Source organism: Hypoxylon fragiforme (genome assembly GCF_022984875.1).
Source record: "Hypoxylon fragiforme strain CBS 206.31 chromosome Unknown GGS25scaffold_3, whole genome shotgun sequence".
NCBI classification, from domain to species: Eukaryota; Fungi; Ascomycota; class Sordariomycetes; order Xylariales; family Hypoxylaceae; genus Hypoxylon; species Hypoxylon fragiforme.
In genome coordinates this window covers 2847210-2859879 of record NW_026054758.1, presented here as the reverse complement: position 1 = coordinate 2859879, position 12670 = coordinate 2847210, and the positions used below count along the sequence as shown (strand labels likewise).

The window sequence follows — 12670 nt, the reverse complement described above, 5'->3', positions numbered from 1 at the left end:
AACTTCTCCAGCCTTCCCTTCCTTCCTGAATAATTTCCTGTCTTGTACACTGACCATTCATCCCTCATTCATCATCCACCTTTCCTTCACCCACCTTTCACTCACCTTTCATTATTCAACTCCATTCAATTCATCCACCTTTTTCTCCAGTTTCTCTCGACTCATAAAGTTGTACTTTCATATTTCAACAATAAGTGCACGCACCACGCGTACCACGTATTTCATTTGTCTTGGGTTTGGGTCTGATAATCAACACCGAATCCAATTAATCAATTCTTGCGATCAACATCAACCCAACTTTCTAACCCAACATATTAAACTTCAATTCGATCCGTTCTTATTTACGCATACATACCATACCCACTTTACTACTATCACAGGCTACATAGTACAGACATACAGTACAAGCCTAGCCTAGCATACTAGTTGCGACAGTAACGACAGTAACGACAGTTGCGACTTTTCAGTATTTTTCATTATATCTTGCCAAGCCTCTGCCGTGCAGTTAAATCTCATAACTTACGCACCTTACGCACCTTAAACTTCATACATAGGACCCAGTCCACCAATCAATCAACACCTACCCTTGTCTTCGACACTTCCTATACTACCTACGTATAACTCATACTTCTTCTAAACCTACATATTCATCGCGAAACTTTTTGTTTGCGCTCGACCCTACCGTTATAGAAATACTTAGATCTCTCAAAAATCTAGCACTCTATATCTGGTGATTATTAATTCGGTATTTCGAGACGATGCGACAAGTTGAAGGAGTATCCAAGAGCATTGTTTTCGGACATTGACTTCGCGCACCCGCACCGTGCGCATTTTACCCCGTAAATCCCGTTCGACCCTTTTTTTTAGTCGCGCGACGCCATAATGGAGCCTCGCCAGAGCAAGTTTAGACCATCTGGAGATTTCGACGACATGTTTAGCTTACCCGAAGCTTGGGCACCGAAGTTCAAGCAGGATCCGATGGACGCCCCATGGAAGAGCGCAAGGGAAGGGAAAGATGCAGAGCCTCAGAAATTGACTGCCACGAAAAACAACAGCACAGTTGAGGATTGGGGCGACGACGACGACTTCATGATTGATCAGGATGACCTTACTTTCCGAAGCAATTCTACTAATGGAAACTCCAACTCCCACCACCGCGACAGTTTGTCTTCGTTCCGCTCCGATCGCGACTCCTTGCCTGGGAACGATGAGAGACACGTACACCTACCGGCCGATGACGAAAAGTCTACATTAGATGCAATCACCTTAGCCACCCATGCAGGTATCCCGATACCGACTAATGTACCTCCATCTGCCTTGATGGGGGGTACCATTAAGCGGCTGGGGGGACGAAAGGTGAAGAAGATCTTCCAGGAAGATTATGGTGATGATCTAGAGCTGCCCGTAACCGGTCCTCTCCATCTCAAAGCACAAGATGGACAAATATATCCAGAGTCTCTTAGACAAGTTAGTGGACCGATGGCCTCTAGCCCTGTGAGGGCAACCCATACTATAGCTCAGCAACTACATCAACCGATCATGCCAAAGACCCTTGCAACACCTATCAACCTCGACAAATTTCGGGACGCAGACGATGACGACGACGATGTTTTCGGTGACGGAGCCGCGACTATCAAAGTCTCAAAGCTTCGTTCCCAGCAGAATCACTTATCCTTAATCACACCACCCACACCTTCGCCTCAGAAAGAGCAAAAGGACGATGATTTCGAAGGTGATTTAGAGCTGCCGACTAGTGGGTTACTGAAGCTATCTAGAAAAATGGATATACCCAATACCCCAGCACTGAGTGCGAACGATGAGTTCGATTGGGGCGAAGGTAGTTTAGGAACACGGTTCGGCGGCACTAAACGAGATGCTTTCTCGACGCGCAGTTCATCTGTGTCAGCCATGAGCCCAAGTCTCGCTAGCTCTATCACCGTCGAGAGTGAAGATGAAATATTCGACGGTTTAATGTTACCAAGTGGTCCTTTAGACCTCAGTGAGCGATTGAAGCGAAGAAAGCAGGACCCATCTCCTGATAGGCAGCTTGAGTATTCTATGCTCAACAAAGGAGTTCCGCCGTCTAAAAACACAGTCAAACTCACTGCGGATAATGAGGATATTTTGGAAGGGCTTGAATTTGGTGAAGGCGAAGTACTTCGCCCTGGTAAGCCGACACTACATCGCAACGTGAAGGTGAAGGAAAGTCGACCGATCAGTCCTGTGCGACCTAAGACTGCAGTTTCCGTAACCTTCACCAATAAGCCGGTTACATCAACACCTGCTTCTCGTCTGCCTCGGCCTATGGGCGCTCATGAACGCGCACAACCTCAGCCTGCTCTTGAGCCAGTTTCTGAAAGCGGCGGTCCCATACCCTCGCGACCTTCTCGGCGATCTCAATCACGGATTGGCCACTCCGCTCAATCTTCTGTCTCAAGTGTCCATACCCCTACTACACCTTCCTCGGCTCAGTCAGCTCAATTTTCGACTCCGCGAAGAAGAGATTTGAACCAGAAAGCTTCAGCAGGAGCTCTTCGTATTGAACCTACTACGACCAACGCGCAATTGCTAAGATTGAAGCGTTCTCTGCCTGCCATGCGCCATATACCTGGACCAGCCAAGCCCGCGACTTCCCGCTTTGATCGGCCATCTTCTCGCACTGAGTCTCGTGTCGAGTCCAACCGACCTCAGTCCTTCATACGACCGAAGACTCCCGTAGACCGTAGCCGTCCCGCTTATGAAGGCAGCATAACGCAGCCGAGAAAGAATCCATTCTTGCCCGCCGGCGCATCTCAATCTCAATCACAGCATGTGAGCGCCAAGAGTTCCCGGCCATTTCGTCGCCATGATTCCGATCAAGGTCCCGAAATACGACCTCTGTCGCGGGCTTTCTCCCGTGCTGCGATACGATCGCCAAGCCCAAGACGGGTACGTAACGATAAGATGACCGCTGAACCTGTGTGGCAACAGATCAACAAGCCGCGCCGTGTGCGACGCTTTGGTGACGGTCACGAGCTTGATTCATTTGATGATCTTCCAACTTCTGCACAGGCTGAGAGCAGGTACATGAAACAACCGATTGGAAGTGGAAACAAGACAAACGTCAGAAGCAAGCTTTACCAAAACGTTCTCCCAGATCGTAACACACCGACTCCTACGTATTCTTACTCCCCTGCCAAACCCGACTCTCTGCCCCACTTTGCTCGGGACACGGCCGCTAGTCGCATTGCTAGGGAAACGAGCCTCGCGCAGCGTGCGCCCACTACGGGACCTTTTGTCCCCGTCCCCAACCCGAGAGTTGCTCAGTTGTCAGCCAGACCGAATTTCTCGCCATTCAATCATAACGCCAGGTCTAGGAAGCCTCTTAAGACCCCGCAGCTCAAGCCGCATTTAATCTCTAACTTAAACTCGGCTAAAGAGACTAAAGGTACGCGTATATCACCTAAGAAGTCCCAAATTCCCCACAGGCCCCAAATACAGAAGATACCCAGCCAGCCTATCAAACCCCATGAAACCCTCAGGATTCCCCAGACGCCAGAACGGTTTAAGAAACTTCGGATATCCCGAATCCCCCAAACACCCGAGCGACTTCGACAATTGCAGAAACCTCAGATCATAAACCCAAAACAACCTGAGAAGTCTCGGACCCCTCAGGCGCCTAAGAACCCTGCTGCCTCACCTCGGCGTCCTAACACCCTTCCTAGAAGGGCCCATACGCCCAAAATTCAGATGCCTCCGAAGTCGAGGATATTTGAGAAAACACAGATAATCAAATCCCCATCCCTTAAACAGCTTCAGACAGTAGTAGAGTCTAAGAGGCTCCATATACATCAGAAGCCTGGCCTATCTCAGCATCGACATAATGAGAAGTCTCACACGCTGCAATCATCTCATATAACTCAGAAACCTCAGAAACATATTGCTAACTTAGAAAATTCAGTCGTAAACGGAATGACGTACAATCCAGCAACATTTCGGTGGGAAGGAAATGACACTGCGCTCAACGCTTTCGATGTACCGACTGCATCGCCAACGACGACAACTCTACCACCGCACGTGACTCGAGATAGAGAGGGTTCAACATCTAGGCCAGTTCTGATCACCAACATGACCGCCACTAAGGGCGTTAAGCGGGTTGGAAATATGATATTCGACCCGCAAAATATGTGCTGGCTAAAGGCGGATAGCACAACTCCTCTATCTAACGATCCCATGGAGGGCTTCAATGCTATGGACGATGATGATCCTTTCAAGGATATACCCGACCTTGACGATAAGGATAAAGATTCCATCTCGGGTGGCCGTGGAAGCGATCTTCGGGACGATTGGCTAGTGGGCGAGGAGTTCGACGTTGGTCCAGAATTCATCAGACGGCAACACGAAGAAGAATCGCGTTGGCACCGAAAATGTGCAAATTGGAGTGGTTCGGGCGAGCGCGATCGAACCGACTTGCGATGGGCACTTAGAAAAATGATCATGGAGAAATGATCCGACAGATATGACTGGGTTGCATATTATAACCCGATTTCCAGCAAGCAAAACTTTGCACAAAACAACAATAACAGCAACAGCAGCAACAGCAAAAACAACATGAGAGGCAAGATCTCAGCACACCCTCATTCAGTTCTCCTATGTCATTAGCACAGCCTGCCTCCTTTTAAGGGATGGCGAGGGTGATGAGATGTACAACATAAAGTGCACAAGGTGGCAGCGGATAAACTGCCTTACGAAATATGACACGGCACGCAAAAGCGCGCATATACTAATAATGATAACGACGGTCTAGCATATGTCCCACATAGGGACCGAGAACTAGATTAACGACTTTGATCAATGGTTTAGGAATGATGGAAATGATACGACGGATAAAACATGATGATGACACTTTAAGATTTTGACGATTCACTACGCGTTATGACTTTGGGATGGAAAAAAAAATATAGAAGACGACTAGGTGATCCGCGTCTTGTGAGAAAGATAGATGGATCAGAGTTAGTACTATAATAATATTTGAGACGATACTTGACGAATATTCCTGATAGAACACCATTGTCCTGCTCACAGCGAAAACGGTAAGCTGTCTAGTTGCGTCCCTACCTAAGGTATAATGTTTGTAACAAATTCGCACTTCTGGTTATGCATGGCTAAACCTACCAGACTGACTACATCCCATGAACTCGAGTCGATTCACAACATCCTGTATAATATCCGAGCTTATCATATTTTCCACATTATGAAAAGCAACAAATCAGGACCAGTCAATCCTCTACTTATAGTGGATGGCAGCACCACGAAGTACAGTATTGACGGAACTCGGGTGCGAGGGGAATGCATTGCCGGCTTACGGCGCATCGGCTAGCATGCAGGATCCCGTGTGTTAGCTGCTGACAGCCGACTCAACACCGGCGAATTAATGCCTACACCTTGGTAGGTTGGCAAAGTAACAGGGACGATCGTCCTCGACGACATATATATGCTCATGCCGCCCTTCGATATTCAACTAGCCTGATTCTTTTCCATTCTCGTCATTTTCTGGTCATGGGAATTTCCCCCGTTCTCACTGCATTCTTCTGCACGACTTTGGGCCAGTAACTGACCTATTTTAGGTATGCACGGTGACGGCCAGACAATCCCTTCGTGCGTCCGGATGTCGCGAAGCAGAGCCTACGAAGATTTTTCGAATAAGTGCTTATAATTTGCTCTCTAATTTGGGTTCTTGGAATTACGTGATGAGGTCAAATAGCACAGTCGGCTTTCCACAGACGAAGACCCACAGTGAGCTGTACCACCGGGGAGGTCTCGCCTACTTTACGAATGTAATCGGCGACCTCGATGGCAAACGGGGAGCCGAGACAGACACGGGCGGACCTTTTCTTCCGTCTACAGAGGTCACCACATCGGCGACGAGATACAGCCAAGGACGCACACCACGTTATTTCCGGTGCTTTCGTGAAAGTTGTTTTATAAATCAAGCCCGATGAAATGAAGTGATTGTGTTTCTAGGTTGTCTTACGACATAACTAACGGATTTTTGGTTGACTGCCCGCATCCTAGAACCCGTGTCATTAAATACGAGAAATGGCCAAATTACCCTTAGTTCTATCACGCAGAACGAAACCAGTTATTTGGGAGTTGTTGCCGTTCTTAAATATGGCCAATTTCCTGGTCAAACTTGGACAACCCAGGAGTCGGATGCGCCACACTTAACAGGCCAAATCACTCCAGAGCTTCATCGCGTAAACGCATCAAACAAGTTATATTCCCTTGGATTCTTTCATTATGTCAGGCCTTCAGGATTATACGAAATTCACATAATAGACTCTGCTTAGTTTCACGTAAGCACTCCAGACAATATAGTCGACAGTATAACGAGAAAGCAGCATACTGTACTTACCCTCTGTTGACGCCAGCACTCTAGAAAATAAAAATCCCGTCAATTCTGATTTATATGGGCAAAGAGCGTGCTTCGTCCAATGGTATATAAGTTAAGTACAAGGATACTTGCACCGCACGCATATATTCGCTGACAGCTCTTACGGAGTAGGCTCAGCCCCTATACTAACTACTAAGTAAGTAAACCAACCATCCATAGATTTCTACATAGTAGATATCATTTTGCTTGGCTGCATTGAAAGCAAATAGAATCAGGCAACTCTAGAGCTTACATATACACGTCCTGTCTTTTCCGTATAAGTCTGTCTGGTACCCACTCCTTTTATATACCTAGACATCTGATCTAAGCGGCGAACACCTATAATAACAACACAATATGACAAACCCCCGGGCTTTATCCTTCTTAAATATAAGGAGCCGTCGTCCCAATCCTCGATGGCCTGTTGACATGTGCCGACCTGCCTACCTACATAACCATTAGTTAACTATGATCCACCCCGCAGCAATACCTCTGGAGAAAGCCAGAGCCATGACGTCTTCCTCCCAGCTCGTCGAGGTAGACAGCCTGACGATCCACGCCATCGTCAACGACGAGATCGACCAGATCTCACCCTCGGCCCACCCCGCCGTCAAGCACCCGCAGTCCTTCATGGGCGCCCCGCTCCGGCCCCTCGCCGACGATGACCAGCGCGGCGGCGCCAAGTTGCAGATGCGCATGGACACGCTGTGCTGCGGCGCGCACGGGCTGTCGCTGCTGATCACGGTTACGAGGGACGGGAAGTCGCATAGTCTGCTGTTTGATGCGGGGCCCGAGGAGGCTGTGTGGGAGAGAAATGTGACGAGGTTGGGGCTGGACCCGGGCAGGATCGAGAGGGTCGTGCTGTCGCATTGGCATCGCGATCACTCGGGTGGTTTGCTGAGTGCGGTGAGGATGGTTGAGGGCGCTAAGAAGAATAGAAAGACGGAAGAGGAAGAGGAGGATGCGGGAAAGCAAAGGGGAGACAGCGAAACGAAGAAGGTGGTCGTAGACCTACACCCCGACCGGCCCTCCTTCCGCGGCATAATGGCCCACGAGCCCATCTCTCTCGAGCCCGACCCGACATTCGCCGAGATCGAGGGCGCGGGCGCAGCCGTCTTCAAGAGCGCAGAGGTGCACACGGCGCTCGACGACACGTTCCTGATCTCGGGCCCGATCCCCCGGCGCACCGACTACGAGGGTGGGATCCCCGGCGGCATCCGGCTAAACGCGCAGAACCAGTGGGAGGCCGACGAGCTGATCCTCGACGAGCGGCTCGTCATGTGCCACCTTAAAGGCAGGGGGCTCGTCGTGTTCACGGGCTGCAGTCACGCCGGTGTGGTTAATGTCGCGCGGCATGCGCTGGAGCTTGGGGGCGGGGGAGGGGTCCCGCTGCACACGATTGTCGGCGGGTATCATCTCGCGGACGGGTCGCCGGAGAAGTTGCGGAGGTCGATGCGGGATTTGAAGGCGCTGGGGCCGGCGGTGCTGATGCCGGGGCATTGTACGGGGTGGAGGTTCAAGGTCGAGATTGAGAGGGAGATGCCCGGGTGCATGGTGCCGGTTTTTGGGGGCACGAGGTATGAGCTTGTTTGAGCTTGGGAAGGGGGGGGGGGGGGCTGGACTGGATAGGAAGAGGTTACAACTCCACTCTATTCTCGGAAATGCTGATCTACCTAGACATACGTACATAGGTAGGTAGGCTTGTAACAGGAACTTGGTATACTGGGCAATTCGGGTTACACTAGACCCCTATTCTGATGTACTATCTAAGAGAAACATGGTGAATACCTTAATAAGCTCCTTTCTGTCTATCTACTTGAATTGTTTTGCTCATCTCGTGCCCTTTTTTTGTGCTGACAATGTGTTCAATAAATCTAGTTCATCGCAATCTAGAATTCAAAGAACTCTTTTTTTTTTTTAAAAAAAAAAAAAAAGAATCGCAACACCCTTTTCTACGAGAAGTCTTCCAGATATCGCATAAACTATAAGACCAAGTAATGCCATGCGGTGAGCTCAAGTAGATGGGCAAAACAGGAATAGTATCATGATTGATATACTTCTAATTGGCATCAAATTTTCGCATCACATGCCATCAAAAGATACAGACAGGGGCGCCTTTAGCTATCACTTTTAGGTAGATTAAATACTACCTCCTACGACCGACTTTTATGTCATCTTTAAACTATACTCACTCAGCAACTTTTTTATTAAACCCCTATAATCTATTAATTAGCTAATGCAAGACACAAATCCTACTACGGCTACGATCTCAAACCCCTAGATCCCATCACGGGAACATGGTGCGCTATGCCTTCTTATTTAGGTAGTCCCTTTTTGTGATTATACTACTGTGTGATCTTCACGGCTATCTGCTTTAGTCCAGGAACCCCCGGCGACTGCTCCAAATCGTGAGCTATTGTCTCGGCCAATCGTCTAGCCCACGACCCAACGGGGATGACCTAGCTTTTTCGGCGAGACATTCAAATAGCGTTCCCCTGATTCGCTTATCCAACACCGCATGAGGCCGCTGAGGGTAGGATATTATTTTGCATCTGATAGCGCACGTGGGACTGGATTCGTCAGCCTTCTAGGTATGTTATAATGAGGGTATTATAAATACGTCGATCCTTCTTGGGTCGACGAGATAATGAGGATGTAAGTGCAAGCCACGGTACCTCCGTCAATCCAAAGTCAAATTTCACGGTGGGAGACTAGATTAGCGAGTGCAATGGTGAGTCCATTCGCGTTCGTGAAGAGACTGCCGCTCTTCGCTGGCTGTGTCATTGCTGCAGCCAGCTATCCGGCGATTCCTGTGGACTTGACCACTCCGGTTCACCAGCGCCTTGCCATAAATGGCCCCAATGGTGAGTTTTTAAGCTGCGAATTAATCCTTCAAAATTTACTAATTTCGTTCCACCTGATCTATAGCCATCTCCGTCGGCTGGAACACATACCAAAAGCTGAACCAATCCTGTGTCCAGTATGGCACCTCGTGCGAATCGCTGACTTCGGAGGTCTGCTCGACCTCCTCGGTGACCTATGAGACGTCGCGAACGTATTCAAACGCTGTCACGCTTACTGGTCTTGCGCCGGCCACCACATACTACTACAAGATAGTATCGACGAACTCTACCGTCGAGCATTTCTTCAGCCCGCGAGTAGCAGGCGACAAGACCCCTTTTGCTATGAACGCCGTGATAGACATGGGAGTCTACGGGGCCGACGGGTACACCATTGAGATGGACGAGACCAAGCGGGATCTTATCCCCACCATCGACCCATCCCTGAACCACACGACCATCAACCAGCTCGCCAACACCGTGGACGACTACGAGTTCATCGTGCACCCCGGCGACTTCGCCTACGCCGACGACTGGTACCTGAAGCCGAAGAACGTGCTCGACGGCGAGGACGCCTTCCAGGCGATCCTCGAGCAGTTCTACAACCAGCTGCAGCCCATCTCCAGCCGCAAGGCGTACATGGCCAGCCCGGGCAACCACGAGGCCGCGTGCCAGGAGATCCCTTACACCACGGGCCTGTGTCCCGCGGGGCAAAAAAACTTCACCGACTTCATGATCCGCTTCGGCGAGACGATGGGCAGCGCCTTCCCCTCGACCTCGGCCGCCTCTGCCGCGCGCATCAGCGCCAACAAGGCGCAGCTGCTCGCCAAGCCCCCCTTCTGGTACTCGTTCGAGTACGGCATGATCCACTTCGTCATGTTCAACACCGAGACCGACTTCGCCGACGCCCCCGACGGCCCCGACGGCCCCGACGGCTCCGCGGGCCTCGACGCCGGGCCTTTCGGCTGGCCCGACCAGCAGCTGCAGTTCCTGGAGGCGGACCTCGCGTCCGTCGACCGCAGCGTCACGCCGTGGCTGGTCACGGGCGGGCACAGGCCGTGGTACTCGACGGGCGGCGAGGGCTGCGCGCCGTGCCGGGCCGCGTTCGAGCCGCTGCTGTACAAGTACGGCGTCGACCTCGCCATCTTCGGGCACGTGCACAACTCGCAGCGCTTCGTGCCCGTGTACAACGACACCGCCGACCCGAAGGGCATGGACGATCCGAAGGCGCCGATGTACATCGTCGCGGGCGGCGCGGGGAACATCGAGGGCCTGAGCGCGGTGGGCACCAATGTCTCGTACAATGCGTTCGCGTACGCGGACGACTTCAGCTATGCGAAGATTAGCTTCCTGGACGAGAAGAACATGCAGGTGGACTTCATAAGGTCGGCGACGGGCGAGGTGCTGGATTCGTCGGTGCTGCACAAGGAGCACGCGGAGCAGTTTGTTGTGCAGTGAAGGGACGCGCGGTTGTTTAGTTTCAGTATATGTTGCAGGGTGAACTGCAACCAAACGGAAAGGAAGAAGGACTGGAGAAAGCCTGGGTTATCCCAGACTACGATGGCGGAGTGCCAATATCTAGGTATGGTAGGCCTAGTGGAGCCATGGCTCCCAAGGCACACCTGCAACATAATAGGTACTGGGTAGGTGGCTTTGTATTGTTAGCTGCCAGCTTCACATGACAGCTCTCTACCTATGGTATCGTGAGTATAATAGATAAATTTCTAATATTAGGTATATCCATTACAGCGGGATTATGATAGAAGAGTCCGCCTGCAGATACTGTTTCAGCCCGTATCTCTTGGACTCCAGGCTCCAGAGTATGTGGCCGGTGGTAAAGGTCCGACAGGTGTCAAAGTAGGCCTGCAGATTCTCGCACAGTTGCCGGTCGCCCTTTGCCCGGCTTAGCAGAGACGCCGCCGCCGCCTCAAAGGTCTCGTAGGCCTGCTGCATCATTTCTAGGATCCGGTTCATGGCGCCCCCTATTTCGTTGGTGCCTTGGGCGTGGAAGAGTACCGGGATCAGATTGTGGAATGTGCCGACGTCCTGTACGGCAAGTGTCAGTATATCATAAATAATAAGAGTGCCTGAGGTTGGCTAAGACTCACCATTTCTTTTTTGAACGAATAGACATCGTTGATGCTAGTAAGACCATATGGTAAGCAGCTCATCTTAGGCCACTTTTTCCGCCGAGGAAATGGTAAAGGGGGTTTAACTTACATATAGCATATGGAACATGTCTCTTCCCAGATATGCCCCATTTCCCTACTCTCCATAACCCATTTTGGGAGTTTGAATCCATTCATGAAGCTAGGAATGTGTTAGCAAGCGGAGACGCCGTAGGACACTGTTTTTGACTGACTCAACAATAGAAAGGAGACACGTCGCTCCTACGGTCCCGGAACGATTGCACATATACTGCTCCGGGGTCGGCATGCTCCCGTCTTGCCTGCGGTTCGATTCCACGACCACCTGGAGAATCAAAAGCTCGACTTCCCGACGTACCAAGTCCCGCTGACCTAAAAAAAGAAAATACGAGAAATCCACTATTAGAAAAGATCACAGCGTTTTGGCGATGGTAAAACTCATATGGAAATTTCACGAACCTTTATCCTGTCCCCGAAGCCCCTTAGCAAATTCCTCGAACAGCGCCATGCTGCGAACAGGCGAACTTCCCGGCGGTGGGAATCGGATCTCGTCGTAGCCAAGACGCAGGGCCTTGTACGCGCAGGCGAGAGACTGCTCGCAGTACAGGCGGACCAGCTCTTTGCTGCCGCTGATCTCGTTGTCTATCTCGTTTTCGCCGACGTCGACTTCGTCGTCCCAGACGAAGGCCCAGACGAAGAAGGCGGCGGCCACTTTTAGCCGCGACCAGGTGGCATTGGGGAACCATCTGATATGATGAAAGCATGGTGAGCTGAGTTGTTTGAAAGGGTAAGAAGGGGGTCGGAGTGGATCGAGATACATACGTAGAAGTGAGAAATCCGAAGTCGGCGTGTGTGTATTTCTTTATTTTCGCTGGATCGGATATCACGCTAGATCAATTCAGGGGTAACGGTCAGCAGCAGTTTGGGCGACATGGACAGGCACTAAGTAGAGAACCAACCTTCCCAGCATGCGGCCATTTATCTCATCACGAAGGTCTTCCAGCCTAGCATTGACGCCGCCGGGCCAGCCTACGAATATCGTCAACAGGTTTGGAATATGAAGTGTGTTTCCTCTCAGTCTCGCAGCGAGATCATCGAATTCGCCGTGGGTTTGCGTGGGTGACGCCATTTTTGATAGTTCAAAAACACTAATAGTGAAAGAGAAGGCATCCTAGAGAATATGCCTATCCTATTATGTGTTTTTTTTCCCTAAATTACATTCACGACATTTCGTCCGCAGCCCTACCTTGTACCTACAATCTACCTGCTTA

At 50.6% G+C, this 12670-nt stretch overlaps 4 protein-coding genes across 4 annotated transcripts; 3 read left to right on the top strand and 1 right to left on the bottom strand.

Annotated features, from left to right (window-relative positions):
* The first annotated feature begins 650 nt into the window (after nucleotides 1-650).
* Nucleotides 651-5162, top strand: GGS25DRAFT_195773 (uncharacterized protein). Its single transcript, XM_049256751.1, has 4 exons — nucleotides 651-3427; nucleotides 3941-4991; nucleotides 5043-5102; nucleotides 5158-5162. The coding sequence occupies exons 1-2, from the start codon at nucleotides 883-885 to the stop codon at nucleotides 4486-4488; spliced, it is 3093 nt and encodes a 1030-aa protein (XP_049119201.1). The 5' UTR covers nucleotides 651-882; the 3' UTR covers nucleotides 4489-4991; nucleotides 5043-5102; nucleotides 5158-5162.
* A 1269-nt stretch (nucleotides 5163-6431) lies between these two features.
* Nucleotides 6432-8480, top strand: GGS25DRAFT_195644 (Metallo-hydrolase/oxidoreductase). Its single transcript, XM_049256750.1, has 2 exons — nucleotides 6432-8192; nucleotides 8291-8480. Exon 1 carries the CDS (start codon nucleotides 6881-6883, stop codon nucleotides 8003-8005), a length of 1125 nt encoding a protein of 374 aa, XP_049119200.1. The 5' UTR covers nucleotides 6432-6880; the 3' UTR covers nucleotides 8006-8192; nucleotides 8291-8480.
* A 47-nt stretch (nucleotides 8481-8527) lies between these two features.
* Nucleotides 8528-10853, top strand: GGS25DRAFT_195613 (putative acid phosphatase). Its single transcript, XM_049256749.1, has 2 exons — nucleotides 8528-9276; nucleotides 9341-10853. The coding sequence occupies exons 1-2, from the start codon at nucleotides 9141-9143 to the stop codon at nucleotides 10708-10710; spliced, it is 1506 nt and encodes a 501-aa protein (XP_049119199.1). The 5' UTR covers nucleotides 8528-9140; the 3' UTR covers nucleotides 10711-10853.
* GGS25DRAFT_530208 (isoprenoid synthase domain-containing protein) lies at nucleotides 10853-12663 on the bottom strand. Its single transcript, XM_049265356.1, has 7 exons — nucleotides 12359-12663; nucleotides 12222-12287; nucleotides 11859-12145; nucleotides 11615-11771; nucleotides 11473-11562; nucleotides 11361-11394; nucleotides 10853-11298 (listed from the first exon to the last, which is right to left on the bottom strand). Exons 1-7 carry the CDS (start codon nucleotides 12526-12528, stop codon nucleotides 10996-10998), a joined length of 1107 nt encoding a protein of 368 aa, XP_049119198.1. The 5' UTR covers nucleotides 12529-12663; the 3' UTR covers nucleotides 10853-10995.
* Between the last annotated feature and the right edge of the window lie 7 nt (nucleotides 12664-12670).